At 40.0% G+C, this 26645-nt stretch overlaps 1 protein-coding gene and 1 long non-coding RNA gene across 14 annotated transcripts in view; one reads left to right on the forward strand and one right to left on the reverse strand.

Moving 5' to 3' along the window:
• Positions 1 to 445: 445 nt before the first annotated feature.
• On the forward strand, positions 446 to 10289 carry LOC126937557 (uncharacterized). Its single transcript, XR_007719773.1, has 3 exons — positions 446 to 547; positions 731 to 792; positions 10151 to 10289. It is a non-coding gene; the product is annotated as an uncharacterized LOC126937557 (long non-coding RNA).
• PRUNE2 (prune homolog 2 with BCH domain) overlaps positions 6251 to 26645 on the reverse strand; it is a 295976-nt gene continuing 275581 nt past the window's right edge. For 4 of the 13 annotated variants that reach the window (XM_050761076.1, XM_050761085.1, XM_050761083.1 and 1 more), the window contains 4 exons: positions 21089 to 21187; positions 16184 to 16222; positions 11065 to 11112; positions 6251 to 6364 (listed from right to left, as the gene is read on the reverse strand). In XM_050761076.1, coding sequence (XP_050617033.1) covers positions 6334 to 6364; positions 11065 to 11112; positions 16184 to 16222; positions 21089 to 21187 — 217 coding nt within the window. In that variant the 3' untranslated portion in view covers positions 6251 to 6333. Of the gene's footprint in view, positions 6365 to 6564; positions 11113 to 16183; positions 16223 to 16750; positions 16787 to 21084; positions 21188 to 26645 lie in introns of those variants that run through there. The other 9 variants (XM_050761086.1, XM_050761077.1, XM_050761087.1 and 6 more) reach the window with 7 other exon arrangements.

Genomic DNA, 26645 nt, shown 5'->3' on the forward strand with positions numbered 1-26645 from the left:
GCTCAAGAGATCCTCCTACCTCAGCCTCCTGAGTAGCTGAGACCGCAGGCAAGTGCCATCTCGCCTGGCTAATTTTTATATTTTTTGTGGAGACAGGGTCTTTCCATGTTGCCCAGGCTGGTTTCAAGTTCCTGAGCTCAAACTATCCACCTGCCTCAGCCTCCCAAAGTGCTGAGATTATAGGCATGAGCCACTGTGCCGGTGACTTACCTCTAACCAACAGAATAGAGCAACAGTGAGAGGATGTCAATTCTGTGGTAGGTTGCAAAAACTTGTAAGTTCCTAGCAGTCTTTCTCATTGGTTTCAATATAAAAAAGCTTCTGTGCTGGAGGGACCCATGAGGCAAAGAACTGAGAGCAGCCTTTAGATAACAGCCGGCAAGGAATGAGGTGCTCAGTCCAGCAACCACAGAGAAACTGAATCCTGCTGATGATCATGAGGTTAAGCGTGGAAGCAGATTCTGTCCCAGATGGACTTTGATTGTGTCTTGTTAGAGACTCCTTGATTGCACCTGTGAGAGGCCCTGAAGCGGAGGACCCAGCTAAGGTATGTCTGGATTTCTCACTCACAGAAACTGAGATTATAAATGTGTGTTGTTTTAAGCCACTAAGTTTTGGAATACAGTCGATCTTCATTATTCACAGATTTTGCACTTGCAAATTTGCCTACTTGCTAAAATTTATTTGTATCCCTAAAATCAATACTCAAAACTTCCACATTCATTTACAGGTATGTGCAGAGCAGTGAAAAATTTGGCCTGAGATACACGTTCCCTGCTGAGGTCGCACAAGGTGAGGCTCTGTCTTCTTGTTTCAGCTCTCAGCAACAAGTATCCTTTTCACAGTCTATGTAGTTTCCTGTATTTGTGTTTTTGTTTTTTGCATTGTTGGGCTTTTTGTTGATTTCACTGTTTAAAATGGCCCCCAAGCTAGTGATGAGGGGCTATTTGGTATTCCTAAATGCAAGAAGGCTGTGAGGTGCCTTATGGAGAAAACACCTGTTGCAGAAGCTTCATTCAGGCGTGAGTTATATTCAGGTTGTTGGCTGTGAATTCAGTGTTATCAAGTGAAAAATATACATTAAATAAGAAATCTTTAAACTGAAAAACACATAGAACAAACTTATGTATTGACCGGTTACCCCAGGAGTGACGGATCAGTATTCACTAACTCAGTGTTCTTGGTGACTTTATAGGACATAACTACTGTGGAAAATGAGAATCAACTGTAATTTGTTAATACAGCAATAGATATTGAATACAGTGGGAAAGCAATGTAATTCAGCTCACTGGTCTAAGGAGGAAGTTTCACTAGGGAAGCATGATCCAGTGTTAAGGGCTACAGGTCCCTCACTATAGGTAAGGCTAGAGAGATCATGGGTAGCAGTTACTGGTGTCTAACATCTAAGTATCATTGGAATGGTTATATATCGAGAAGAAATAATTTTGCCTAAGAGAGTTCTTTTGAATGGATGTGAATGAAACTATCTAGGAAAATCAGTCTCGTGAGGCAATCTGCTTGCTCCATAAAGCCCACAGCTGTTTGAGGATGGATGTGTCAAAAGGCACCAGCTCTGAATTAAAAGCTCCATGACTGCATAGGATGATGCAACCCGGGGCGGGCTTCGGGCACTCTGCAGCACACGGACACAGCCAGCACGGGGACACGGCACACACAGGGGAAGCCCGTAGAAGGGAATGGCTCCTTGGGGACCCACAGTGCCCAAACACAGCTTTTCTGTAATCTATGACTGAAAGTCTTGGCTTCAATGACTGAAGGCTTACGTTGTCATCACTTTATTTTTAACTTCAGCTTATAAAAGACCCCTTATGATTTTGATTTTTAATTAGGCCCCCAACTTTATCCCTGAACTCCATGCCCTACCCTTACTCAAATGAGTGTGTTAAGTCCTTAAATACACATGGATTTTGGATAATACGTAGTTTTGTGTGTGTATGTTTAAGTTATGTAAGTGGCACTATGCTATAAACATGGAGTTTGTTCTTTTTCCACTCTACCCTATGATTTAAGTGTTGCTTTATGAACACATAGTTTGTTGCTTCTCACAGCTGTGGTATACCATAGGGTGTATTCAGCACGATTTACCCAGCCCTGTCCCTAGCGCTGGACACCTAGCCCGCCTCCAGTTTCCACCACCATAGTTAGGTACGAGAGCAGAATGAATGTAGCAGTACCTCTTGTAGTTGAATATCCTTCCTTTGCCTGCAATTACTTGTCAGCCTGTTCTTCTGCTTCATCCCTTTCTTGGGTAGAGGACAATACCTACCATCACTCATTTTTAGATCATGAGAACATGCAACATCTCACTTTTTGTAGAGCAATTTCTCCTTTGACTAGTCCAACAATTTTCTCAGGGGTACACATGTGTTTATTAAGTTAAAAAAATAGCACAGTGGTGGCCGCGCGCGGTGGCTCATGCTTGTAGTCCCAGCACTTTGGGAGGCCGAGGCAGGTGGATCACCTGAGGTCGGGAGTTCAAGACCAGCCTGATCAACATGGAGAAACCCTGTCTCTACTAAAAACACAAAATTAGCCGGGGTGGTGGCACACGCCTGTAATCCCAGCTACTCGGGAGGCTGAGGCAGGAGAATCGCTTGAACCCGGGAGGCGGAGTTTGCAGTGAGCCGAGATTACGCCATTGCACTCCAGCCCGGGCAAAAAGAGCGAAACTCTGTCTAAAAAAAAAAAAAAAAAAAGCACAGTGGTGATTCTCAACTCTGGTTTTGCCTAAAGGTTGTGAAAATGGGGGGGAAAACCCCAACTAAAAATAAAATGATATTTAATACATTTTAATTTAAAAATAAATATATGCCATAAAAAGGCAAGGAGCAGAGAGAGGAAAAGACAAAAATCAAGTAACCATGAAACATGGAGATGTTTCCAAAGTAAGAAATCACTTATCCAAAGAGTAAACAACACAGTTTGAAAGCTTGGCGTATTGAACTCTGAGATAGGAAAGGCAAAAATGAAGAAAGAATAAAGTTTGGGTGTCCAGAAAAGCCAAAATGTACACCGTTCTCCAGTACCAAGTGCCAAGCTAGACTGATGTCCAGATAAAATTGCTGCAAAGTGAAACCAGAGAAAGATTCTTGCTGATTGAAAGAAAGAAAACCATAACATGCAGAATCAATTTTTATTTCTGAATTATACAGCAAGGCTATATAGATATATTATGTCATTACAGATTTTATATTAATCTACAACAGGGAGAATTTATTTACCAAAACAAAGTCTAATAGATACTTTATTCTGAGCAACCCAATACATGATAGAAAAACCTTTAGATATATAAAAGATTAATTTGTGCACATCTAAATGTTTCTAAGGGAACAAACTACTGAGGCATTGTGACAAGATGAGAGTTGCAAACATAGTACCATAACTGAATATTTAAAATTATATCTGAACAAAGGCTAGGAGTAGTGACTTCCTCACACACCTCAGAGAATGCCTTAGAGAGTAACCCCACAGAACATTGTACGGTTTCAACAGAAGCTTCAGGATTTTCTTCCACACTGAGCTACTGCCCTCAAACAAATTTTCTCATTCCTTGACAGTATCTTCTGTGCAGATTTCTGTTCTCTTAATCAAGGAGCTTTGAGAAACAATGCTTTTGCCCCAGTGACCCCTTGGTTCCCTTAAACTACAGATCTATAGGGGAAATGCAAAGCAGTTCCCAGAAGTCAGAACCAAAGCAAGAATGCTCAGAATGCAAGAGCTAGAGAGCTGAATCCTGTGAATGTTTACCTCTGTCTACCTATCTGCTTAGGGATCATTTTTCTAGGATTCATCTAGGATTCTATTTACTTGGGGTGAATTTACATGGTAGCTTTTCTCTAGCACATGCAATTAAATTGTCTTTTTAAGATAATAAAATAGCAGATACCTAAATATCAGAGTGGTTTTGCAGACCACAGAACAGCTGCAACAAGATCTTTGGGATAAATGCCCACAATTTTCATATAGGAAGATGAGGCTTCAAACAGCATACCACCTGAGTAGTTTTCCATAGATAAGCTGGACAAGTTAAATATATATATATATATATGGTGAGATTGTCGCTGTGTCTGTTTGGCTATAACAGGAGCCCTCTATGAACAGCTCTACGCCCTCAGGTTTGCACCACTACACTGAACACTGGATTCTTCATTACTTCCTGTGACAGGGTGACCATGCAATTCATTTTACAAAATGGGATGCTACTGAGTGAAAGTAGCAAATAGGTGAACAAACAGGAATATTGGGTAACTGTGTTTATGTCAACACTGTGTTCTGGGAGAGGCGTAATTTGGGCTTTCAAAAGTGGAGAAGGGGCTATGGGAGAGGGTGGGCTGTAGGGTTTTTCTGTCCAACAAGCCAGGTGTTATGAGGGAGGAGATCCAATAGAACATACAATTCAACAAGATACTCGCTTTTGTATCTCAATCAAGAGGAGAAAAGAGAAAATGATGGAGGCTTATGGAGGAAAGAGGGCCGACCCGTGTGTGTGGGAGCACATGCAGGAGGACAGGAGGAGACAGACATGAAGCAATGAGGTCAGAGAAACTCAGTCACCTGTGCAATGACGTCTACTTCCAAGCAGTTACAGGCTCCTTCTACCAAGAGCTCCAAGTATCCTGGACAGCTCTCCCTAGTGAATTTTCCACCAAGAGACTAGGGGGGAGCCCCTCTCTCCCCTTCATTTTCATTTCTGCCAGCTTCTTTGTAATAGGAGACACTGGAGACAAAGAATAGTTCCCAGAGTGAGGTGCGGACTTCAGCCAACACCTGTAAATACTAAAGAGGTGCTTCTAAGAAGGCTTCATTTTTGACAATTGCAACCTAAGCAGTGATTTTGTGGCTAGGGCTCCTCATCTTTTTCAGCAGGCTATTTCTTCTATTTTACTGTCTGTGGATGTCAAAACATTTATTTTTGACAAAAATAAATTAGTTTGCAGCCTCATTTGTCCGTTCTGTTAGGGAAACTAAATACAAATTGGGGTGGACTAGGAAAGGATGCGTTTGCTAGAGCAGGGGTCAGCAAACTTTTTCTGTAAACATACTCAACGTTTTAGGCATTGTGGGACATACGGTCTGTTGAACTGCTCAGCTCTGCAGTTGTAGTGTGAAAGTAGCTGTAGACAGCACAAAAACAAGTTTGTGTGGCTGTGTTTCAGTAACACTTTATTTATGGGTACTAACATTTGAATAATTTTCATGTGTCATGAAGTATTCAAAAATTTGTTTTCCAACCCAAAATATAAAAGCCATTCTGAGCTTGCAGTGGTGAGCTAGAGTTAGCTGTGGTTTGCCACCCCACCCCGCTAGAGGCCTACAGACTTGAAATCTTGTCGGCATTTTACAGGGCATATGAAGACTATAAAGGAAATATTTTGTACATGAAAGTACATACTCATATTTAATTTTAAGCCTGTGATCAGATTATAGTGTTTTAAAGCAGATCACTTTTTATAATGCATGCGAGAGAAGAATTCATGGATAACTGAATGCTACCAAATGATTTTTGAGTAGGCCACCTTGCACTTGAGCTCTTGGCACTTATAAGGTAACATCTTGAGCTGAGTTTATGGCTTGAAGCTCAGAGAGCTACCAAACTTGCAACGCTCATTCTTAAATTTCGCAATGTGGAGGTCACCAACATTCATCAGAAAAATGATCTGTTAAAAGACCAATTTACATAAAATGTAATGACCAATCTGACAACTAAAATAAAGTTGATGTGGATTAGAAAGCCCGGCTTCCCTTTGAGAAGTTAAAGGAGATTCTGGTAAACAAGAACAAAGTGGGCACTTAGCTGATGATGGTTTTATACCTTGTGTGGTTTATGGCTGTCCTAGTCAGGCTTAGGATTTTAAAGGTGGAGTCGCACAGGGGTAACTTTCCTGGGAGGAGTTGAGCCCTGTGTCCTTTAAACCTAATGCAATCACCAAAGGGTAATCCAGCTAATCTATGGAAACAAATCCACTAATATTTACAGTGGATTAAAGGTATCTTACTGGTAAACACCTGTGTAAGGGACAAAATATCACCGCACTGTGTCAACGAAGTATTGAAATGGAAGGTCGTACTTTCTTGCTAAGGCTCAACTAAAATCTTTGAGGCACATAATTGGCAAAATAGGAAAGTACACACGATTTCACAAAATACGTTAAGAGTAAACAAACTTTCTTCCTATTTTTCCCCTTAGAAATTTAGAATGGCACCAGGTAGTGCAACGTGGAAAAACGTAACATCAGCCCTGTCTCTTTCAGGTAGATAAGTTTCAACAGAACCATGAACCAGAAAAGCATCCTCTTCTTCCAGCGTGGCCAACTAGGGCTTTTCTTTCAGCTTCAAGTCAATACTGTGAAGAAAAGAAAAAGAGAGAGAAACATGGAACCCAAATGAGAAACATTTAGTAATGATTTGGGTAGCACTGTGTTTGCTTTTTTCCTCAAAGGACATACTGAAAATATTTTAAGTCATGCAAGTTTCTTATAATAGAAAAATCTGGTAAAACCCAATCCTCCTCTTGTCAGGCTTTTCTCCAACTTGTGAAATCTGTTTAGTTTTACAAAATTGTTTCTGGAAGCATTTTACACCTTTTCAGAATGATCTAGGGAGGTAAAAAAACTCATGTAAAGGCTCATTCCCAAAGTCAATTAAGATAAGGAGCATTAGTGTATTCTGGAAATCATGCCATTTTATTTATTTTTAATAAATCACCTTTCCTTGTGAAGCAAACAAATGTTCTGCCTCAAGTAAGTAATGTCTGACAAGCACTAAATAGTAAGAAATGGTAAACAATAAAAAAACACCAAACATTTTCTAGGAGCCAAAGGATTTGACTGAAAGAGGTTAGCCTACCTTACTGAGATGGATGTTTATAACTAAAGAAAAGCTTGTTTTTCAGAAGGTCAAATGGGTTCCCAAATATCTGAGGAGTAGGCCTAAAACTTACTTGAATCACATGTTTTTCTTCTGCCTCTTAGTGAACATAGCACAACTTCCTACCGCATCCACGCAAGAGGAAGAAAACCAAAAGCCAGTAAATAGAGGAAGAATTTCAGTTGTGATAAAAGAGAAATTATTAGTTTGAAATGGGTGATTTGGCACTTATCTGTGGATTTTGCTTATCTCTGCCCCTGAGCCATAAGCTTACATGTTGCAAAGGTTACTGTGCTTTACTTGTGGAATTTGCAGCAGCTGAGCAGTGTTCATTCTAGAAGTTTTGCAGATAAAGCCACTGGTAATTCACACTGCCTGCCCATCCAGTTTACAGTAGTAAAGTATCTTTCCTTTGAAATATAGTCAGCAATTCCATCGCTTATTAGCAGTGGCGACTTGGCCAAGTCACCTACCTTCTCTAAGTTCCCATTTCTGTATCTGTAAAATGGAACAGTCATACCTCATAGCTTGCTAAAGAATAAGTCTAAGGCATTTTCAATTGTACATAGTGAACATATCATAATGTCTGTTATGACTAGCCGCAATAGTACCTCAGTGGTTTTTGTTGTTGTTGTTTTGTATTTTTTGTTTTTTTTGAGACGGAGTCTTGCTCTGTCAGCAGGCTGGAGTTCAGTGGTATGATCTTGGCTTACTACAACCTCCGCCTCCTGGGTTCAAGCAATTCTCCTGCCTCAGCCTCCTGAGTGCTGGGACTACAGGTGGACGCCACCAAACCCAGCTAATTTTTTGTATTTTTAGTGACACGGGGTTTCACCATGTTGGCCAGGATGATCTCGATCTCTTGACCTCATGATTCGCCTGCCTCGGCCTCCCAGAGTGCTGGGATTACAGGCGTGAGCCAATGCGCCTGACCCTCAGTGTTTTTTTTAAATGGGAAAATAGCTCATTGCTTTATTAGCCTACTTGCAACAATCGTGTTTCCTTTAGGAAGCCAAATCATTATGAATATTTCTAGTTTTTAGGCCCTCTGACTTGTTTTCTTACCTGCAGAGTTTACTTTAGAGGTATCCTCTTTTTATCCACTGTGACCCTGAGATCTTTTTCTTACACACCTTTACTAAACAGGTCATTTAAAAAAAGTCTTGTTTTTGCTTTTAAAATGTCCTTCCTGTTCCCAGAAATCTGTAGTAAGTTTGATTTGGTGACCGGAAATTTGATTCTTTCTCTCACGGTGTTGGTTGACTTTCTCCCACAGACCAAGAGAATATTTACTCAACCAAAATTTGAGGCACATTGTCTAAAAACTGCGAGAGTGAGTCAGAATATTTGAAACAGTCTTGGAAGCTTAAAAGAACATGGTCACCTTGTTTCACCATCAGGCCCCTGAGCTAACACTTACACCAGGATGCCCATCTCGATTATTTCTCGTACTGACTTTTTTGTAAATCTTCTAGGATTTAATTCATCCCTTCAGCGTTTGTTAACCCAAAAGCTAAAAGACTGGAACCTGTTTACCCAGTTTATGAAATGAAATAGTCAAAAGTGAACGATTTTCTTATAAGTAAATACAGGAAACCACTTGGAAGGTTAATATTTGAGAGAACAGCAATGTTGTGGAGTTAACAAAGCTGTTAACAATGATGCTAATTTAAGCTTCCTCAAATAGAGCCACCCTTGATCATGGTACTTTAAATAAATATATAAAAATATAAAAAGGCATGTTGCAAGTTTTGGAACATGAAGGAATTCATAAAATCCAAACCTAAAAGGGAAGGAGACAAGCACCCAGGGCTATTTAAAAATAAATAAAGAAATAAAAAGTATCCTTTTTGGGAAAAAAATACTTTTAATCAGAATTGAATATTCTTAATCTTTGGGCAAATGGGCTTAGTTTTCTATAGGCAACTTTTTTCCTGAGACAGAGCAACCTTCTGATAATTTTACAATAGGCCATTTTTGTGTCTAACATGTATTAAATGAGGTTCCTTACAAACTGTCTGACAATATTGTTTAATGATGAATAAAAACATTTGCATTTTATGTAAGAAGAAGAAAATCGGCATAACCTTCTCTTCTGTCTCTGAGAAAAATGAGAGACCACTATGGTAACAGCACACACTCCATCTTATTCTTGGACTGATCGAGCCCACTGGAAGAACCCTTGCCCATTCTGCAGTGTATTCGTTCAACACTAGCTCTGGAAGGTGTAAAATGCTTCCACACAGAACGCTCCTCTGTCCTTGATGGCCTACAGTGTAAAGGAGCCAGAAGTAAATGAAGCCCTCATTCTAATACCAAAGAAAGCCAGAAATCCAGGACTGGAAGTCAGAAAAAAAAACAAAAAAACAAAATTCTTGGCTACTCTTGACCCTTATCCCAATCTCATCATCCACACTGTGATCATGTGCCTCTTAAGGGCTCAGGAAAGAGAGGGCTGAAGAAAGGGAAGCCTTGAGAAGAATGTGTTCTTCTAAAAAGTGGGAAGTAACAATAACAATTTGTAGTATCCCTCCCTCCTCCATGCCCGGCCCTGGAATGAACCCAGACAGGAAGCAACGCTTGCCCTCTTCCCAACCAAAACAGCCCTACATAGGAATAAGGAGCAAGACAGACAAGGCAAGCAAAGAAGTGGGTAAGCCCTAAGATGTAGCAGCAATGGGCCAGCCATTGGCTGGGCTTCCACGTGTGCCCTCTACGCTGCTTGTTAACTGTGGGCTCTGTTAACTGCTCAAGGGGCTGCTGTTTTGCTGAGGGAAGAAATAGTTGCAAAAAGAATTATCGTGGGCTGGGGAATTGAGGTATTACTGCTTTGCAGAATTTCGTGTGCCAATTTCCTTGAAGCAGTTGTTGTCTTCATCAACAACTTCATCACGACAGTGACCTTTGGAAAAATAGCTGTGTGATTTCAAAAGTCTCTCTATAGTCTTTGTTCTTTTTTAAAATTTTTATTTAGAAAAAATAAATGTTCCTTGCGGAGCAGGGCTAACTCATAGGCATGCATCCAGAATTGGCCCAGTCTTTGTTCTTTGTGCACTTTTTCAGTTGGGACTGTCTCTGGAGTTTTTGTGCCTAAACTTCCTCTAAGCTGCAAGGTCAACATGGCAAATGTGGAGCTATTTCACTCTAATTTTCCAGCTTCCTTTTGGACTTCAACGGAAAGGAGGTCCAAAGACAGCAAAAAGTGGCAATAGAGACGAGACACATTTAAAATTGATTTTTCCCTCTGCTTCCTGATTCCTAGGAACAAGGACAAGGTTAAATTCTCCACAACTCAAACCAAATTAGAAGCTCCCTGTTGGATGACCAAGTTCTCTCTGAAAGTTTGTTGGTGACCACAGTTTATTCCCTGAAACTGACTTGGCCACTAATTCACTCTGTTCTCTTAGGTGAGTAGTTTTGTCTTTCATTAAATCGGAGGTGGTACACCCATCTAGCATTAAGATCACCTCTTTCTGATTTAAAAACCATTGTCCTGGAGCTATACTGCCAAGGTCCAAATTCCAGCTCCGGGCCATTTTTACAGCTGTAAAACAGTGGACTGGCCAGATCGTCTCTCTATGCCTCTCTTTCCTCATCTGTGAAATGCACCTCATAAACTTATTCTGAGGATTAAAATCAGACACTGCGTGTGAAGCTTTTTACAGTCTGGAACGTGGTAAGAACTCACTACACGTCCAATTTCTACTTCTCACAGGATGGTAATCCTTCAAATAGATCATTCCTACAGTCTCATCCAGGCTCAAATTCCTCCTGGACGTTGCAAAACAAGCACATTTTCTCTCCATCCACCAAAGTATTAAATGGAAGTTCCAACTTCCACTAATTAAAATAGAGATGATGTCATTCAGAAAGCAGAACTGCATTCCTCTTGCCCAAATGTTCTTACATCTGGTCCTAATCATTTTCTTCTCATTTTTGGATTGGAAAAATAGAATGCCATGTCCATAGGTTGTCCTTTAGAAATTTAAGGGGTGATTGTGAATGAAATGGTGTGAAGCTGGCAAATTTGCTTCGAGTTTCTGATGTCAGGAACGGAGCACAGGAAAGCTGAACATCTAAAGAGGGTTTACCCAGTCCTCAGTGCATTTTCTTTCAGAGCCCAGCCATACAACACTACAAGTAACCACATAGCTGCTATTGATGGTGAATTCTTACTCCTTCTCCATAGAAGACATTTCTGGATCATTGTAAAGGCAGCTAGTTCTGAGTGCAAGGAAAAAATAGGAAGCAGTCAGTATTTCCCCACTGTCACCACTGTGAAAGCACAACAGATCTGAGGCATTTGAAACTGTTTAATGTGGTCCCATTACTAATACTGAACCGATCCATACCTGAACAGATGAGGAGATTAAGCTGTAACCCTTACCATCGGTTTTGAAATACAAGTGATTGCCCATGATATAAAAACACAAAGCAAAGATTAAAAACTCCAAATACCTCCAGTGGTCTCTTCTGTCCTCATTTTTCCCTGCCTTTTCAATTCGTCTTATTCAGGGGACATATTACAAAATTGTGTTGGTACCCCAAATAATAAAATACTTTACACACAGAGGAAAATCCCTCTCAAGCGGCCTCATTTTATTCACCCATGAACACAGTTAATTTTCAGTTTTCACGAGAATGAGGAGTTCCCAATACACTGAAAGAAAAAATGTCAACGTCAGCTCTCCTCGTTGTTGTTACAGAAATAACAGGACACTTACCACTCCAGACAGCTGAGCTGTGTCCAGGTGATACAAATGGATCCTACCATTTACCTCAACTGAGTATGCTCAGAAAACAAATGTAACCTTATAAAATAATAAATAAAAGTGTTTTTATGGAATTTATGTTTTTTGGTGTAATATTAGCTGTTTTTGATATTTCATACTGGTGTGATTTCTCTGTTAGCAAATTTCAAATTTGCTTTCTATTAACTCTTGATGAATACTCATTACACCTTAACTTTTATACCCCTCCCATATATTTTATTTTTTCGAGACAGAGTCTTGCTCTGTCACCTAGGCTGAAGTGCAGTGGTGCTATCTCAGCTCACTGTAACCTCTGCCTCCCAGGTTCAAGCGATTCTCCTGCCTCAGCCACCCAAGTAGCTGGGACTACAGCTGCAGGCCTCCATGCCCGGCTAATTTTCATATTTTTGGTAGGGGTAGGGTTTTGCCATGTTGCCCCAGGCTGGTCTCAAACTCCTGAACTCAAGCGATCCCCCTGCCTTGGCCTCCCAAAGTGCTGGGATTACAGGCGTGAGCCACTGTGCCCGGCCTCCCATAAATATTTTATTATTGACAAACAAACACTATTTAAAGAGCTTCTATGATCCTTTTTAAGTGCAGCTGTCCTTTTTGTAATATAATTTCACAAGCTAATTTATCTGTTTGCACATAAGAGGATCCATGATGAAGGTCAGGTGTTTGGTTGAAAACGACAGGAGGCTATCTCCCCAGGTGAGATAGCAACCTTCCTTCCTCACTCCCTACCCTTCTTGCTGGTGGTCTGATATTTTCATAGGGAATATTTGGCAATTCCAGTGAGCAAGGACAGTCAAGTAAGTGTTGACAGTGTGCTTAAAAAAAAAAAAAAAAAAAAAAAAAAGCAAAGCTGGAATGGAATCAAGAAAGGGCAATCTTCCAAACTCAGCTTTTCTGCTTTTTAATTTCAAGTAATCCTCCCAAGGAAAACAGCAATTTGCAAACCCTTTAATATTGTCACTCCAAAGGCAACACAAGGATGCTTCCCAATTTTCGAAATAATAATGGTTCTATGTATACTATTTATCCTTCAGAAGTATAATATTTTCTTTCCTGTATAGAGGTAAGGTTTTAAAGAAAAGATAAGGCAGGCTGAGCAAATCACCTTCTGAAATCAATTAGAGTTGGGGTGCAGTTTGAGTGGGGGGTGTGTGTGTGTGTGTGTGAGGGGAGAGGGAGAATGTTGGGAAACACTAGTGGGCGTAAAGCAAAACAGTGGACAGATAGGTTTTGTTGCCTGACCAAGTGTACGTTTGCCTTTGGTTAGACCCAGCCAGCAGCTTTCTGAACAAGTCATGTGGAAAGTCAGGCACATCAGTCAACAGGAAGAACCTGGGTATATCTGGCTTCTAGCACTAGATCTGCAGTGATCACGTTTATCATAGAGTCTCTCCTAGAATTCAGGGGCTACTTCAGAGGCTAAAAGGTAGTTGAAAAAATGTTGCTGGTAGCCGAGATGGTGGGATTGTAAGGCATTCCAATCACCGGGGTCAACAGAGGAGAATTCTTTCTCTGTGCACATTTTCAAATGTGCAAATATATTTCAATTTCTCATACATGTGATGTTACCATCAAAAAGGTAGGATCAAAAGATCCTAGAGGGAGGATTCTTCAGGCAGATGGCTTACCTGCTGAATCCAAAGCAAGAGCATACACTTCTAAAACAAATTTGATTATTTTTATTTGGCCCTTGACTTTTAAGCAGTGGTTCTCAATGCTGGGTCCTGAGACCAGCAGCAGCAGCAGCATCACTGGGAACTTGTTAGAAATGCAGACTTTTTTTCCTTGAGACAGGGTCTCACTCTGTTGCCCAGGCTGGAGTGTACTGGTAAGATCAATTAACTCACTGCAACCTTGAATTCCAGGGCTCAGTGGATCCTCCCACCTCAGCCTCCCATGTAGCTGCGACTGCAGGCACATATCACTATACCTGGCTAATTAAAAAAACTTTGTTTGTAGAGATGGGGTCCTGCTATGTTGCCCAGGCTGGTCTCTAACTCCTGGCCTCAAGCAATCCTCCCCTCTCAGCCTCCTAAAGTCCTGGGGTTACAGGGACGAGCAACCTCACCTGGCCAGAAGTGCAGCTTTTTAGGCTCCACTCTAGAGCTGATGAATCAGAAACTTTGGGAGTGAGACACGGAATTTTCTGTTTTACCATGTGCTCCAGGTCATTGTAATGCACAATAAAGTTTGAGAACCCACTGCTCAACAGCAATGAACTGACTCTGATGCAAATTCATTAATTTATGCAGCATAAATTTACTGAGCATCTACTATGTACTAGGCATGAGCATAGTGCTTCCGTTAGGAGGGAGATCAAAATGTCTCAGGACCATCTGAGCTATTTAAACACGTCGGGAGAGGGTTGGTAGGGGTAAGGAAGAGTCACCAAAATAGTGGATGTGAGAGAAAAAAGAGAAAGCTACAAAACTATCCAAAAACAATAATCATTTGACTGTGGCAGCTAAGCAGAAATAGAGGGAAATATAGAAGGAAAAAACATCTATTAAAAGAAGCAAGATTTCATGGTAATAATGAAAGAAACATGACAATATGACTTTATGATAGGTTTCTCTGAAAAATCATTGATGTTCTCTCCCCCCATCTTTTGTCTTGAAAATAGCACTTTAATTTCATAAATATGTTATCATCCTGAAAAAATAAATCTGAAAGAAAAACTCACAGAGAGTTCTCACTCTAGGAAATCTCATGACACAAAGCAGTTTGAGTGCAGATAAATGCTAAAGGAATGTTACACCAACACTCAGTTCCTTGATAACTAATATTTTCCTTACTTAACAACTTCTTATTTGTAACAGTTGGGATCAAGACTAAGAAGTTTTTTTTAGAATAAAAAAATTACACAGTTTTGAGTTTCTTTAGTCTAACTGGGTGTCAGTTATCTTGAAAGAAAATGAGAAGATCAGAATATTATAAAAGTAAACTCCACTAATGCTAAACTTTCTAAAGCAAAAACCTATCCTTTAATTTTTTAACACAAAAGATTGGCACACTACAAGCAAATAATCATATAGGTTACTTACAATAAAAATGTACCATAGGGGAAAAATGTCTAAATTGATTGTTTTAATGAGGAATTGGCATTTACAACTATGAAGAAAATGTCTATTAGATATTATTTATTCAGAATTTATAGCTGTTGGGACATTGTCCAGGCCTTCTGCTTTTGCAATGTCTATTAAAATGGGAGCTGGTTATAAAAATGAACAGTGTAAGCAACATTTAAAATGGGGAAGAAAATGTACTTAATACAGCAAACTTTTCAAATAGTATTTGGTTATATCTAACATGTATTATCAGAAAATGTCTTTGTAACTTGGAAATGAGAAAAGAGAATAACTGGATTTTTTTTTTTTTTTTTTTTTTTTGAGATGGAGTCTCACTCTGTCCCCAGGCTGGAGTGCAGTGGCATGATCTCGGCTCACTGCAACCTCCACCTCCCGGGTTCAAGCGATTCTCCTGCCTCAGCCTCCTGAGTAGCTGGGACTACAGGTGCGTGCCACCACGCCCAGCTAATTTTTGTATTTTTAGTAGAGACAGGGTTTCACCATGTTGGCCAGGACGGTCTCGATCTGCTGACCTCGTGATCCGCCCACCTCAGCCTCCCAAAGTGCTGGGATTACAGGGGGCTGACTTTCTATTGGTTGGGCTATTTTACAACTCAATAGGGGCAGAGGTTAACTTGTAGTTTTTGTCCAGCAGAGATGCAAATAATTTCTGTCCAGTGGAAAAGACAACCTCAATATTACAGTTTATTGCCCTGTTGTTTATTAACCAGTTTTGTATCTAACCCAACAATCTTATCCAAATACTCTTCTGTAAATTATCTATAGATATCTAGCTGCTCAAATGTTCTTTGAACTGGCTTTAACACCTTAGTGGTTCCTGCATTAAATAATTAGTTGAATAAAATCATTGGCATGTGTTCATTTTATATTTGCATGAGAGTTATAATTTTGCCTTTTTGAGAATCATACTTCAACAATAGTGGGCAATGACTTTTGTTTTTCTATTCATCAAAATAGCTCAGAGGATGTTAGTTAAGCAATATTTCCAAAGTCATTAAGTAAGGTGGTGTTGTTTTAACTCATAGAAGGCCATGAAATTGATTCTACAAAAATCTTCCAAATTTCGATGTGCTATTATTCCTCCCCATTGGTATGAATTAGTGAGGTTCTGTTGCCTGAAAACCTAATGATCATCTTGATGTCACACTATACGTCGCGGTGCCTGTGATGTGCTCTTCTGTTGTGGTGCCTAGAATTGCGTGTATATTAAAAACAACAACTATAGTGACAAATGCATTCCTCAGTATAACCAAGATCATGGGGAAAAATAGACAGTAGTAAGAATAATAGAGATTACATCTATCATCAGAGAAATAGAATTTCTAAAGTGCATTATTATCAGGAAGCAGGAATAAAACACCAGGCATGCAGATTTTCCCAATTCAGTTCTGAAATGCAAGCCAACATCACGCCAGCCACTAAATGAAAACCAAGTCTTACTTAGCTGCTTCTGAAGCTTCCCTCAGTTCTTCATCCAGTCTGCAGGAGCAAAAATTATTGGTGCGGAAAAGAAACAAAAAAGAAGCAAGCAGAGCATGAGACACTCAGCAAAGCAGAGCCAAACAAAAGTGGTGCATATGTGCTTTTCAAAACTGTCTTCTGGAGTCCTGAGACGCACTCCTTCCATTAAATATACTGTCATTTCCTCCCATTCAGTGTTTATGTACATTTACTTTGCAAATTCCTTCATACACGGTAGGTGTAAGTTGCAAAGGGATCAGAAACATGCTGGCTGAATAGAGCTGAAAACATCCACGTCAGTCTGGTGGGTACAGTTCAAATGAGCTTGCAGCCTGGGCCAAGTCAGGGATGTATCTGGTTTAGTAGGTTTCAGTTGCAAATCAGGTTGACCTCAACAGCTTTACACACAGGACAAAGACTGGAAATGGCATACAAAAGACTGATACAGTGACCTCTCGCTCTGGTAGCTTGTTGAGGTCACCCACAAGTAAGACACTGATGTACACACACAGGATCCAGCGTGAATAGGAGATCAGGAGATTTTACCTCACACTTCTCTTATAAGATCTCTCTTCATCGTACCTTACGAAATAAAAAACGAGTGCCATAAGGAAAATGAGCAGATGGAAAAAACGACAAGTAAATGATTTAAACGACAGTCAAATCATGAGAGAAAACGCCTATCCAGATACAGTCATGCACTAGGTAACGTCATTTGGGTCAGCAATGGACCACCTATATGGTAGTGGTTCCATAAATTAGAATACCATAATTTGACAGTATCTTATCTATGTTTAGGTACACGAATACTTACCACTGTGTTACAGCTGCCTGCAGTATTCAGTACAGTAACACGCTGTGCAGGTGTGGAGCCTAGGAGCAACAGGTTATAGCAGATAGCCTGGGTGGTGTAGGGGGCTCTGCCACCTAGGTTTGTATAAGTTCACTCTATGATATCTGCACAATGATGAAAGCATCTAAAGACGCACATCTCGGAACATGTCTCCGTCATTAGGTGATGTCTGACGGTAATAATAAAATTGGCATTTGGGAGACATCTTATTTTCATTAGATAACAATCAATGTTTATAATTGATAAATATATGCAGTCAATCCTCATTATTTGCAGATTCTATATTTGTAAATTTGCCTATTTACTAACATGTATTTATAACCACGAAATCAATACAAGGTACTTTTTGGGTCACTTGTGGACATGTGCAGAGTGCTGAAAAATCTGAGTTGCCCAATGTTCATGTTGCCACCTGGCAATGTGTGATCCTCTGTCTTCTTGTTTCATACTGTAAACAACTGTCCTTTCCACAACCTATTTAGTGCTTTTTTTTTTTTTCTCATTTTTGTATTTTTCCTTGGTGATTTTGCTGTTCAAATTGGCTTCCAAGCATAGTGCTGAAATACTGTCTAGTATTCCCAAGTGCAGGAAGGTTGTGATGTGCCTTATGAAGAAAATATGTGAGTTAGATAAGCTTCGTTTATGCACAAGTTACAATACTGTTGGTGTATTTTTTCTTGGTGATTTTGCTGTTCAAATTGGCTTCCAAGCATAGTGCTGAAATACTGTCTAGTATTCCTAAGTGCAGGAAGGCTGTGATGTGCCTTATGAAGAAAATATGTGTGTTAGATAAGCTTCGTTTATGCACAAGTTACAATACTGTTGGCCATGAGTTCAATGTTCTAAATCAACAATGTATACTAAGTAAGGTTCATTTAAACAGAAACACACATAAAACAAGTTTATATATTGATTGAATGATTGACTGATTGATGAAAACATTGTGACCAGGGGCTTGCAGGAACCAAACACCCTGTATTTTCCCTTGGAACACGATTTCAGTTTTCCCTAAGTAAGTGTTTGCAGTGACTTTATAGAACATAACTGCCACAAATAATGAGAATCAACTGTGATCAATGATTATAAATTTGGTTCTAGGTTGAGCAAGTTTTTCTTTCATTTAAGCCCTTTGATGACAGGCGCCATCTCAGCTGAGTACTCGTCTTGGGAGTGGCTGAGATTAGATCCTTTGAATGTTATTCAGTGATAAAAAGGAGCCATGGCTTGTATCCATTTGAAATTTGCATAACATTAAATTGGGGCAATGAAGGTCAGTAACAGAAATGGCAGAAAGGACATCCCAAGGAGATAATTACAGAAAACAGAACACGCGGACATGTGGGCAGCATGTGAATGGTGGTACATTTCTTCCTCCAGAAAAAAATTTTTCCAAATAGAACCCTTCCTGAAGCAACTTCTCCCAAATGGAGCCCTTGAAAACTGATGTGTGCAGATGAATAAAAAATGTCCTGGCTATACTTAACTTCTCACTTGAACTTTGCCCTATGACAGACAGTCTCTAAAAGCAACAAGCGTAACGATAAATAAGATTCTGGATTGCAAACTCTGTGCTGGGAGGCTTTGAAAGTGCTTTGTGTACCGTTTGCATTCAACCCTCAGGACCATTCCAGGAAGTGCAACTTACTTCCTTACTTTACAGATGCTGAAGCTGAGACTCAGAATATTTTAATTAATTAATCATTTTAATAGATGACTTGAAGTCTCAGAGACATTGAGAGGTTGGAGGGAAGGTTCAAATCTAAGTCTCTAAAGCTCATTCACTTTTCATTCTATTGCCTCTGCCACACCATGGAAGGGTTACTGTGTTTACTTGGAAAGTGGTCAATGCTCAATTCCACTAGAAGGGAGAATGTCCTTGTCATCTTATCGAATGTGAGTACTCCCATACTACTACTTCTTCCTTTTTTTTTCTTTTTGGAGACAGGGTCTCACTCTGTCACCCAGGCTTGAGGGCAGTCGTGCGATCTCGGCTCACTGCAATTTCCGCCTCCCAGGCTCAAGCAATCCTCCTACTTTAATCTCCTCAGTAGCTAGGACTACAGGTGCATGCTACCACACCCGGCTAATTTCTGTGTTTTTTTTTCATAGAGACAGGGTCTCACCATGTTGTCCAGGCTGGTCTTGAACTCCTGAACTCAAGCTATCCACCCTCCTCAGACTCCCAAAGTACTAAGATTACAGGTGTGAGGCATCCCTCCCTGCCTCCATACTTTTTAAATTTAAAGAGTAGAAGTGGGTTTTGAAAATGGGGTACACCTTTTAGAGGCAGCAGCCCAGAGCTATGAGGTGTGCTGGTTGTGGAAACGCTATGAAGCTAATGAGGGTAGAAGCCATCATTAGGATCTTATGAACACTCCGTTTGATTCAGTGAGCCAACTGACCACTGGAAGCCCAGTCAGTATCCTGTGTTCATGCCCGATACTGCTTATGTAGGAAAACCAAATGCATCTACTTCTGAGCTTTGAATTTTGAAGGATACTCTAAGGGAGGTAAAGGAATCTCCTAGAAAAGAACATGGGAATTTTGGTGCCAGGCTGACTTGAATTTGAATTCCAGTTCCATCTCTTCCTGGTTCCTACTTACGCTGTGCCTAAGTAACTTCTTACTAAGTTATCTCCCCTGCATCTGTAACACAGGGGTTTACTATGGGAGTCAAATAAATGATATAAATAGAGTACTGCTATGCTTGGCATATCATAGACACACATTACATGAGAATTCTTTCCTTCCAATTTCTAGGCTGGGTCTTTTTAATTAATTAACTTCTTTTTTAAAGTGAGAGGACTCTTTTGGAATCCCAAATGAGAGGTACATTTTGCCATCCATTTTATGGAGGAAGATGAATGACACTTGTCTGTTTTCTTTGAGCTAATGGTTAAATCCCTCTCCACTCAAATGAAATGAAAAGAGCTAACGATTCAGATACAGTGGACAAAAAAAACAAAACCAAACAAACAAAAACATGACACACAGAAAACAACCGTTCTTTGCAACAATGTACCAGATGCAAGTGTTCATTCTCCCATATCCCTGTTTTACAATCCCAGCTCCAAGTATTTATTTTGTTAAATTTTATCCTAATTTTTGTAGCATCATCCTGAGAGCTTCAGTACCCATGCAGGATGCCGACGCTGATACTGCGTTACCCTCTACTGAGCAAGAAAACCATTCCTCACCGCTTCACCCACCACTGGGCAAATGCCCTCTACTTAATCTGGACAAACAAAAAAGGTTTAGAAAAAACAGAGAGCGAATCCTTTCTATTTTCCTAGGGTTATGCAGATAAATGACTTTGTATAAGACAATAAAGAAATCCAAGCTATACTAAGACCATCTTGTGTCTGTGCAGAATGGGAGACACAAGAAACTGATATACTCTTAACCAGTAGAGACAGTATACCAGTTAACCAGTGTAGCTGTTACTTTTTCCAAAGTGGTAGTAAAGTTCAAGGTAAAAATGAACAATAATCAAATAACCCCAGGAAAATATTATGTGAAAGAGGATCTGAAAGAACACAACAATTATCTACAGATTATAGGAAAAAATTATATTTATTGGAGGATATTTAATATTGTTTTAAAAATAAGATAATGCCATTTCCCCTCTGTTCCAGAACTGACCTCTTTACCAACCCACTTCTCCAAACATACACTTTTTTTTTTTTTTTTTTTTTTTTTTTTGATACAAGGTCTCACTCCCATTGCCAGGCTGGAGTACAGTGGCATCATCACGGCTCACTGCAGCCTTGACTTCCCAGGCTCAGGTGATCATCCTATCTCAGCCTCCTGCATAGCTGGACTACAGGCAAATGCCACCATGCCTGGCTAATTTTTGTATTTTTAGTAGGAATGGGGTTTTGCTATGTTGTCCAGGCTGATGGCAAACTCCTGGGCTCAACTGATTCTACCGCTTGGCCTCCCAGAGTGCTAGGATTACAGGTATGAGCCACCACACCCAGCCTCAAACTAGTACTATTTCTTAAGAAATCTCTGAAACCGTCAGGACTTACTTGATGATGCTCTCTGGAATGTGGATGCAATCCATTGGGATCAGCCCACTGAGTTCTGATAAGCTATTGACATATTTAATTTTACTGCTGAATTTTGAACTAAAAAAAAAAAAAAAGAAAAAATATGTATCATTAGTCACTACCTTATCCATCCCAAGACTATTGCCTTTTCTTGAAAATCCTGATACACTTAACATCTTGCCCCAGCACTCTTACTAAGAAAAGAGGCTAACATTATTTGATGAGTTACAATGTACCAGACACTGTTTTGTTGTTGTTGGTGGTGGTGTTTTGTTTTTTAAATTTATTTTTTAAATTGCCATGTAAAAATGTTTAACACGATGTTTTGAAATATGTATATATTGTGGAATGGCTAAACTGAGCTAATTAACATATGTATTACTTCACATGCTTTTTTTTGATACTGAAAATCTCCTCACTTAGCAATTTTCTAGGATGCAACACATTGTTATTAGCTATGGTCACCATATTGTTCAATAGGGCTCTGGAACGTATGCCTCCTAACCAAAATTTTGTGGTCTTTGACCAACATCTCCTCACTCCCAACCCCTAGCTTCTGGTAACGACCATTCCACTCTCTACTTCTGTAAGCTCAACTTTTTTAGATGCTACATATAAGTGAGATCGTGCAGTATTTGGCCAAATGCTGTTTTAAGTGGTTTACACATATGAATGCATGTATTTCTTATTACAGCCTAGTGAGGTAGACACTATTATCATCCACTTTTCAAAGATAAGGAAACAGACACGGAGCAGTTAAGTGTTTGCCCAAAGTCTCACCATTAGTAAATGGCAGAGCCTGTACTAATCTGGGCAGTCTGACTTTGGCATTCACACTCTTGGCCATACATTGTGCGGCCTCCCAGTGTTTCCTGCTACTCTGAATAATCACTGCTGTATGACTCGTTTGTCTCTGTTTACTTGTTTGTTTGTAACAAACAAAAATCTTATCATTAGTTCTTTCAGAATCTACCAAGTTTGATGATACTAAAAAAACATATGTAAACTCACTTTTTAAAACTTTGTTTTATTTTTTAAAATGTTGTCGTTTTTAAAGTTTTAGGTTGAACATTTATTCTAGATGAACCAACATTCAAATATATGTTCCAATAACTGGATTTAAATTACTAACAGCTTTCATCTAAATGTGTTCGTTTTAGATATGTGTAAATGCACAGAGAACAACTTGGAAGGATACCAATGAAACTGATAAAGGAGTTTGCCTCTGGGGAAGGGGATTAGGAAGAGGAATTGGTAATTGTTAAAGGAAGAACTTGGTCTTATCTGTAATGATAGGATGCATTTCTCAAGAGTGCATTTTCTTATTACTTGTGCAATGGCAAACTAATTTAAAAAGTGTATCATTCCACTTGAAAGAGAACTTGATCAAGGGTCTAATGTTCTTGAATGGTTTCAACTGAAAAGGTCTGTGTAGTCTACTGGGATCTTGCTGAGCTGTGCACCATCCGTACTGCCTTGTGTTCAACTACTGTGCATTCTAGTAAGAAGCTTTTTTGAGGTGTTTCCTCTATCCATCTATCTTTAACACTTTACTTCCAATTTTGGCCCTGGGTCCAAGAGACCTGTGAACAACCATCCTCTCCATACAGTAGCTTCTGTTCCTCCTGATAGGTCTTGGGTCAACACACATTACCGGTGATATGCTATAGTAAGCCTTTTTCTTCCTGTGGAGTTGTTGAGCAAAATAAGGTTTTGATAAAAGACTGAGTGGGTGACTGAGAGGGAGAAGTAGTCATGCAAATGGAAAACCTCCAGCTCCAATGTTAATATTCACTGGAATTTTACAGTTCTCTGAACATGCCATGTTCTCTCTTTACTGATGTATTTATATCTGGCGTTTTGTCTACCTGTTTCCTCAACCTGGATTGCTCTTCTCCCTAATTTCAGCTGGCCAATCCTACTAGTCCTTCAAAACTCACCTCGAGGGAAGGCCTCCTTCTGCAAAGCCTCTCTTGAAGCAGATAATCAGCTTTCGCTCTCTACCAGGTATACCCCCAAACTCACCCTCACCTTGAGTCATCACCTCCTCAAAGTACAATTGTATGCTGTATTGTAACTGTTCACTTGTCTGCCCATGTCTGCTTAAGGCTTTGTGCTCCTTAAGGACAGCAATTGAGCCTTGTTATTTCCCAATCCAGTGCTTGGCACAGACAAATTACTCATTTTTTTCCCCCAACTTTTATTTTAGTTTCAGGGGTACATGTGCAGGTTTTTACATGGGTAAACTGCATGTCACAGTGGTTTGATGTACAGATTATTTTGTCACCTAGTTAATGAGCATAGTAGCTGACAGGTAGTTTTTTGATCCTCACTCTCCTCCACCCTCCACCCCCTAGTAGTCCCTGGTGTCTGGAGTGTACTCAATGTACAGTTCCCACTTATAAGTGAGAACATGCGGTATTTGGTTTTCTTAGGATAACTCATGATAATGACCTCCAGCTCCATCCATGTTTTTGCATAGGAAGTGATTTAGTTCTTTTTCATGGCTGCTATATAGTGTATATGTTCTGCATTTGTTTTATCCAATCCATTGTTAATGGGCATCGAGGTTGATTCCATGTCTTTGCTATTGTGAATAGTGCTGTGATGAACACACATGTGCATGTGTCTTTATGGTAGAATGATTTATATTCCTTTGGGTATTTACCCAGTAATGGGACTGGCAGGTCGAACGGTAGTTCTGTTTCAAGTTCTTTGAGAAATCTCCAAACTGCCAATAACTCATTGTTTAAAATGAACTTGCCATATACCTCTATCATAAATGCTACCCTTTAGTAGAGAAAAGACCTATCATACATCTTAGTGGTCTCCTTTTTCAGATCTACAAGTTGCTAACACTGAAGTAAATGGATTCAAAGGAGGATCTTTAGAGGGGTTCCTACATGATGAAACTGTAGAATACAATTATTCAGTACTTGATGTAGGTTTTCTTTAGAATTGGGCAGACAATTGGTTTCAAAGACTGAGCCTATCATTTATAGGCTGTGTCACCCTAGACCTGAGGTTGGTAAATGATAGCTCGTGGCTGAAGTCAGCTTGCTGTCAGTTTTTTTTTATTTTTTTTAGAGGCTAGGACTCACTCTGTCACCCAGGCTGGAGTGCAGTGGCATGATCATAGCTCACTACAGCCTTGAACTCCTGGGCTCAGGTGATCCTCTTGTCTCCGCCCCTGGAGTAGCTAGGACTATAGGCACATGCTACCGTGCCTAGCTAAATTAAAAAAAAAAAAATTCCAGAGACAGGGTCTCCCTATGTTGCCCAGGCTGATCTTGAACTCCTTGCCTCAGGCAATCCTCTTGCTTCAGCTTCCTGAGTAGCTGGAATTACAGGCATAAGCCTGTCTGTTTTTTATAGCCCCTGAGTGAAGAATGATTTCTATGTTTTTTTAAGTAGTTAAACAAATGTAAAAATAAAAATATTTTATGATGTTGGCTGGGCGCAGTGGCTCACACCTGTAATCCCAGCACTTTGGGATGCTGAGGCAGGCAGATCACTTGAGGTCAGGAGTTCAAGACCAGCCTGGCCAACGTGGTAAAACCCCGTCTCTACTAAAAATACAAAAATTAGCCAGGTGTGGTGGTGCATGCCTGTATTCCCAGCTACTTGGGAGGCGGAGGCAGGAGAATTACTTGACCCAGGAGGTGGAGGCTGCAGTGAGCCAAGATCATGCCAGTGCACTCTAGCCTGGGCAACAGAGTGAGACTCCCTCTCAACAAAAAGAGAATATTTTACGACATAAAAATCATAGGAAATTCAATTTCGGTTTTCATAAATGAAGTTTCATCAGAGGCCAGGCATGGTGGCTCATGCCTGTAACCCCAGCACTTTGGGAGGCCAAGGTGGGCAGATCACCTGATCTCAGGAGTTCAAGACCAGTCTGGGAAACACGGCAAACCCTGTCTCTGCCAAAAACACAAAAACTTAGCCAAGTGTGGTGGTACATATCTGTGGTCCCAGCTACTTGGGAGGCTTAGGTGGGAGAATCGCTTGAGCACGGGGAGGCAGAGGTTGCAGTGAGCCAAGATCGCACCGCAGCACTCCAGCCTGGGCAACAGACTGAGACTGCCTCAAAAAAAAAGTTTCATCAGAACACGGCCACTTACTTGTTTGCATGTTTCCTATGGCTGCTTTTACTCTATAATGGCAGAGTTGAGTAGTTGTGACTGAAACCATAGGGCCAGTGAAACCTAAACTATTTACTAGTTGAATCTTTATAAACAATATTTGCTGGTTCCTGCTTTAGACAATTTATGTGACCTCCCTGAACCTCAGCAGTTTTTCCTATACAATGGAAACAGTAAACAGGATCTGCTTCAGGCTGGGCGTGGTGGCTCATGCCTGTAATTTCAGCACTTTGGGCCAAGGCAGGCATATTGCTTGAGCCTAGGAGTTTGAGATCAGCTTGGACAACACAATGAGACCCCGTCTCTACAAAAAAATAAAAAAATTTAGCTGAGTGTGGTGGCATACACCTATAGTCCCAGCTACTCGAGAGGCTGAGGTGGGAGGATTGCTTAATCCCAGGAGTCTGAGGCTGCAATGAGCCATGATCGTGCCACTGCACTCCAGCCTGGGTGACTGAAGGAGATCGTGTCTCAAAACAAAAAACAAACAAAAAAGTATCTACTTCGGAGGACTGTCATTAGGTTAAATGAGGTAATGCAAATAAGCACTCAATAAATTAAGCCATTATTAGTCATAATTTACCACAACACTATTGCTATAATTTCATTATTACTGTTGTTGTTATTATCTTGAAACTCCCTTCCATAAGTAGTGTTGAATTATAATAATTTTTAATATCCTTACAGTAACAAATGTTTTCTTATTGTTAAACCACATTTGGCTTAAGGCTTTCTCTGTAGTTTGAGTTCCTAGGTAGCTAACTACAACCTAACATAGTATGTAAATAAAATTCCAACCTAACTTATTTGCAAAGACTAGCTGAGTCTCAGGCAATCAAAGCAGCTGAGCTTCAGCAATCACAGGTTGCCAAATGATCAGACCATGACCATATAAGGCAAATGCTTCATCATACTGTACCCAAATAAGATAACTGCTGAGCTGTACCCGATCAAGCTATTTCTATACGTCATCTTGCTTTTCTCTGGACAAATACTGTCTGCCCACTTTGCTGGGTGGAGCTCTCTGAACCTCTCCTGGTTCTAAGTGATGCTGGGTTCATAAATCATTTTTTGCTGTAATAAACTGATTGATTTGTCTAAGGTTTATCTTTTAACATTACTTAAGAAAAAACCTTTGTTTTATAAGTGCTGAATTATTAAGCAAACTTTGATGAATCATAATTACTGATTATACCCATTAAACTTTCTACCCATTACACTTTTTGAAAGCTTACCAGCATACATTGATTCCTACTCCCTAGTTAAAGCATTTCCTGAAATTAATTAAAATAAGTGGCTCTTTGTATACCTTAAATAGGTCTAAATTTTTTTGTTTGTTTGTTTTTTGGAGGCACAGTCTCACTCTGTTGTCCACGCTAGAGTGCAGTGGT

This window comes from Macaca thibetana, chromosome 15 (genome assembly GCF_024542745.1).
Source record: "Macaca thibetana thibetana isolate TM-01 chromosome 15, ASM2454274v1, whole genome shotgun sequence".
NCBI lineage: Eukaryota > Metazoa > Chordata > Mammalia > Primates > Cercopithecidae > Macaca > Macaca thibetana.